Source organism: Acyrthosiphon pisum, chromosome A2, assembly GCF_005508785.2.
Source record: "Acyrthosiphon pisum isolate AL4f chromosome A2, pea_aphid_22Mar2018_4r6ur, whole genome shotgun sequence".
Lineage (NCBI taxonomy): Eukaryota > Metazoa > Arthropoda > Insecta > Hemiptera > Aphididae > Acyrthosiphon > Acyrthosiphon pisum.
In genome coordinates this window covers 18,243,810-18,249,497 of record NC_042495.1, presented here as the reverse complement: position 1 = coordinate 18,249,497, position 5,688 = coordinate 18,243,810, and the positions used below count along the sequence as shown (strand labels likewise).

Genomic DNA, 5,688 nt, shown 5'->3' with positions numbered 1-5,688 from the left:
TTTTTTTTTAAATACCATAGAAAGTATATATTATATGTCTAATACATAGACTGATATACCGTCTCCGCTCAGAATTGTTTTTCTTATACAGTGATATTATATCATTGAATTCAAATTTAATACTGTCCATTATACAGTGACCCACTTCTAACCTACTGTACAGCAGAGCGACATCCACTTACCCACCTTTTTGTATCTAAGAATTGAAAATTTAAAACAAGATTCCACGTAAGTTATTAATTCTGTTACCAAAAAATCTAAAAAATACATTTACCCAGTTTATTTTTATAGTCATTTTAAGTACAAATTTGGACGAAATTACATATTAAAAACCTAGGATAACTATTTTAATTATTTTGTTGTGATTGTATAATATTATTCGTGCGGGTACTTGAAACTTCTAAAGTATACTATTATATATCTATGATAGTACCACGGTTTTTTGTTGATGTATATCGCGTTATAAGTACCTAATAGATATTATGATATGATTAATTTGGAATTTATTATATGTACCTATTATAGATCAATTTTTTTAAAATACTATAGACTATAATATAATATTATGTCTTATACCTAGACTGACATACCGTCTCCGCTCAGAATCGTTTTTCTTATACAATGATATTATATCATTGAATTCAAATTTAATACCATCCATTATACAGTGACCCACTTGTAACCTACTGTACAGCAGAGCGAAATCCACTTACTTGAACAGTGAAGGTAATAGGGAAAATAATAATTTAGATGCAGTAGAGGACAATACAGAGAACAATGAACAAGAAAGTTATATTAGAAAGGGCAAAAAAAGGTCAAGTAATCCACTGATATGGAAAAGAAATGTTACAAAGTATTATATTTTAATTTATACTGTTCTATATACTATTGTCATGTGATTAATTTTTTATTAATTTAATTAAGAAAGGAAGATATCTTATTATTTTATTACTATATTTTTTTGTTTTTTATTTGTATTTAGAGGAAACATATTCTTATTTTTGTGATAACACAATACATTTTACCAAAGTTAGGTATACTAAAATATTGTATTTCATTTTATACTATTATATAAACTATATTGAAATGTTATTAATAAAATTGTTAAGGTATTTAAATAAGAAAGAAAAGTACCTTATTATTTTATTGCTATATTTTTTTGTTATTATTTGTATGAAATAAATATTTTTTATTGTTATTTATTGTTATCACTACTTGAGTATTATATTATATAAGGAAGGTAATATATCAATAATAAATTAAGAAATAAATTATTAAAGTGCTAATTTAAGACATAATTTACAAAACAATAATAATAGGTTTTATGTATAAAATGTTTTTATACAAAATGTTATGTCAGATATGTCCTACTATTCCTTATTTGAAGGCTTAATATGATGATTAATAATTATAAATAAGAATAACATTAAAAATGCTACTGATATTGGATATATAAATAAATAAATTAAGTAATAATATTAAAACTAATACACTTAAGCGCAACAACCAGATAAATCCATGCTCCCCTCCACTTTGGCAAACAAATAATACCCCTAATTTTTTTTTTTTTTTCTGTTCAAAGTTTAAAATATTGTGAATAATTATACAAAGAATAATAAACAAACTAAAATAAAATTATTTTTAACAAGTATTTAGCCTAAAAAAAGAATTTTCTTTGCCCTGGAAAATTTCAAAAAGTGGATTTATGTGGTTGTTGCAGCAAGCCCTTCAGTTACTGTAAAATATTTTCTGAAAATATTATAAAAATAATCATGTTTTTGCACTAATAAAATATAATAATGGTTAAATGGCAAAAACCGGACACCGGCCCATTGGGCTGCTTTTAAAATCAGACAGGGGCAAATGCCCACCTTGCCCCCCCCCCACCACAAATGACGCCACTGATAATTGTACAAAAAATATTTTTTATGTATGAACCCGATTGATAGATCATTATTGGATACAGGGGCGGATTTAAGGCACTGGTAACCATGCGGCCGTTAGGGCTGCAAAATTATGTTGAATATTTATTTTGATTTTGTAAAATTAGGTACATAATATTTAAAATGTTATCTATCACTTCAAAATCTTGAAATTGTGGATTTTGTATTCGTTTATTTTTAGCAAAATAATATTTTTATTTTCCCAGGAACTCGTCTACGACAACGACGATGGTATTTTATTATAGCTTATTTTATTGTTTAAGAAATGTCTCGTGATCCAGGGCGCCCACAGGGGAGGGGGTGGGGAGGGGGCCAAGCCCCCCCCGCTTTTTACCAATATTTGTATATTATAAGTTTGTAATGAAACTATAAAATAGGTATTTTATGGCTTTATTTTATGGCTATGTATAATATACCTACATCTTGCCACAGTGGCGCCCAAGTTATATTTTTCAGGTGTAGAGAGAAAAAATTTTAACCAACCACCCACCCACAACTCACAATCTCCAAATTATATTATTTTATACATTTTAATTTTATCATATTTTAATTGATAATATTAGTAAATATTAAGGTACCAACCAATATAATCTGTGTTTTGTCAGAATAAGGTGTATTCATTTTTAAAGAGATATTATACATTCATACCAATATGTAACGGACATTATATTTTTTAAATTTATTAAAACCTTCAAAATAAAAATATTAAAAAATCTTGTGAAACAGCTTACCTTATTCTAATCCTCATTCCTCAATGTTATTTTTATAATACATTGTGCGGTTGTGGTAACATAATATTCTTTAATAACCAGTTATACCATACGTTATACTATAATACTACATATTAATAATACAGACATGACTGTTTTGAGTTTGACTGTTAGTTTATTCATGAAATATAAGTAATAACATACACCTTAGTTATTAAAATTAAAATGTAAGATTTTTAATCAACAATGAAGATTTTAGACTAAATTTATCAATTACACATGTGTAATCAATATCAATATCTTGATCACAATTTATCCTCATCAGTGCTTCTAGTCTGTCATTGGACATGGTAGAACGAAGTCTGTTTTTAACAATTTTAAGTTTGGAAAAACTTCTTTCTGTCTCTACACTTCCCACTGGTAATGTTAATGCAATTTTATACATGGTAAATAAAGTTGGAAACATAATTTTAAGAGAACCGTGATTGCAAAATAATCTGAAACAAAAAGTTTATTTTATTTAGGAAATATTCAAATAATCAAATACCTATACATAGCAGTTAATATAATATTAACCAATTAACAAACTATTCTTTGAAAATATTTCAATTTGGATAAAATAAATTAATATATTTTTAATATTATTAATGTATTTATATTTATTTTTAAATTTATATATTTTATAAAATATTTATTATACCTGTATATTAAACTAAGACTTCCATGATTTTTTATGTTTTTTTCTGATGCATCATCATCTTCTTTGTTTGATATTAAATATTTGTCATTTTCTGAATCAAAATCCTCTTCTTGATTTATATCAGAATCTTCAAAACAAACTGCAGTATCTCTGTTATCATGAAGCATATTTGGCAAGCTTTCACATTTTTCCAATAATTCAAAATAGTTACAAAATTCTTTATACTCATGTCTAGCATTATCTGGTTGAACAAATTTTGAATAAATTTTTCCAAAAACATCAAAAGCATCTACTGGAAGATTTTTAATATTTTGTTTTACTTCATTCAACCTTTTCTTAGACAAAAGACTAATATCTTTTAATAAACCAAGGGTAGATTTATCAGGACTTTTTGAGATATTTGATGAAGTATTATTGTTACCAATGAGCCTTTCTGTTAACTGAGTTATTATACAGTCCAGAGCTGAAAAGTATGTTAACTTTGAAATGTTGTATAGGGAGAATTATTACTTCATCTATTGCGTTTTCATCAGCCATTTGTTTTCGCTTACGAGATCTATGTTGAGGTAAAGGTTCAAACTCGTAATCACTATCTATAATGAACTTTTTTGTTTGATCAGAGATTTCATTAAATAATTCATCTGTTCGAAGTTTATTTAAGTATTTCAAATTGTCTTCTATTAACATGGTAGCGCAGTAAATGTCAAAATCTGGACTTTGCAAGTGTTGAGATGTTTTATCTAAAATTTTGAACATATTTTCAAAGCTATAAGCTGTTAACAAAAATATTTCCGATGTAAAGTATTTTAGTAAACCACCGGCAGTGATGCCACGTCGTCTGTCCCCTGGCCCTTCTGTATCTCTAATAACTTGAAGTGTTTCAATCAAAGTATTAAATGTTTTGAGTACAGTGCATAATGCATAGTAATGTGACATCCAACGTGTAGTAGTAACTCTTTTAAATCTTCTTATTGCTAATTTTGGATTGATTGTTTTTTGATTTTTTTCATATAAAGATACTCTTTTTTTGCTCGAACATACAAAATCAAAAATTTGTTCCAAATTTCCAAATAAATCCATAGCATTGTTACCCGAGGAAACAGCATCAATTGCAACTAGGTTTAATCTATGGGCCCAGCACCATATATACACTGCATTTGTATTTTGTTCGTTAATAATTGATTGTAAACCAGTATACTGTCCACGCATACTTGCTGCTCCATCATAAGGTTGCCCGATTAAATAATGTTTCCAATCCAGATTGTGATCAGTACAGACACTATAGAAAAGTTCAGCTAAATCCACCCCTCGTGTGTTCGGAGATTCTTTTAAAGCAACAAACCGTTCCTTGACAGTATCGTTTTGAACATATCTAATGACAAAGGAAACTTGTTCTTTTCTCGATATGTCAAAAGTACTATCGATTGATATGCTGAAAAACCGAGCATCAAATATTTCTTCATCTATGAATGTTGCTATACATTTAGAAATTGTATCAATTGATAAATTTTGTTTCCTCCAAAGATAAGTGAACATTCACTTGGGTATTTTTGTATTTTAATTTCGGTAATATACTGAGCCATAATAGGTGAATATTTGGAAATAAGTATAATAAGATCTTTAAAGTTTCCTTTACGTTGTTCGTCCCATCCTTCACGATGTCCACGAAACGCCAATCCGTGTCTACCTAAGTATAACGTAATATCAATTAATTGTTTCACAATTTCACGATTTTTGAACACTTGTTCTTTTTTACGAGATTGCAATGAGGGAATTATTGGTAAAATTGACTGTCTTAACAAACGTTTCATTGAACTTGATATGTGACTCTCTGAAAATTTATTTTTTATTACGTCACCATCAAAGCCCGATGGCGGTCATCTGATATTCTCAACTACTTTTGTGCCACCAGCGCCCAAAGTGCATCATTATTACCACAACACATGAGTCATGTTTTGTGTGACATGACTGCTGGTGACCAAAAATAAATATGGTTTTAAATTATTTACTTTTCTGTTTTAATTTATTGGAATATTTACAATTATTTTGATATGTTATTAATATTTTTTTATTATTCTTTTAAAAATTGAAAATAGGTGGGTATTATAATATACTCAAATTATGAATAACATAGAAAAATATGTTAAAAGTGCTGATAAACCATATAGTAGGTGTGATCGCCGATGAGCATATGACGGTTAACGTGTTAATAAAATATCAACTTTTGTTTACTTTAAGAGGACGTCGCACCCGCATGTGTTGTCTCCGTCTTACATACGTACGTTATAGCTAAATTTTCGTTCACTAGTTTCAATAGGGTGCTGTCTATTTTTGA

At 28.0% G+C, this 5,688-nt stretch overlaps 1 protein-coding gene across 1 annotated transcript in view; it reads right to left on the bottom strand.

Annotated features, from left to right (window-relative positions):
• Positions 1 to 5,164, bottom strand: part of LOC103311893 (zinc finger MYM-type protein 1-like) — a 20,112-nt gene extending 14,948 nt beyond the window's left edge. Inside the window, exons 1-4 of the mRNA XM_008191727.1 lie at positions 4,894 to 5,164; positions 3,864 to 4,828; positions 3,354 to 3,793; positions 2,931 to 3,150 (exon numbers count right to left, since the gene is read on the bottom strand). Coding sequence (XP_008189949.1) covers positions 2,931 to 3,150; positions 3,354 to 3,793; positions 3,864 to 4,828; positions 4,894 to 5,164 — 1,896 coding nt within the window. The remainder of the gene's footprint in view (positions 1 to 2,930; positions 3,151 to 3,353; positions 3,794 to 3,863; positions 4,829 to 4,893) is intronic.
• Between the last annotated feature and the right edge of the window lie 524 nt (positions 5,165 to 5,688).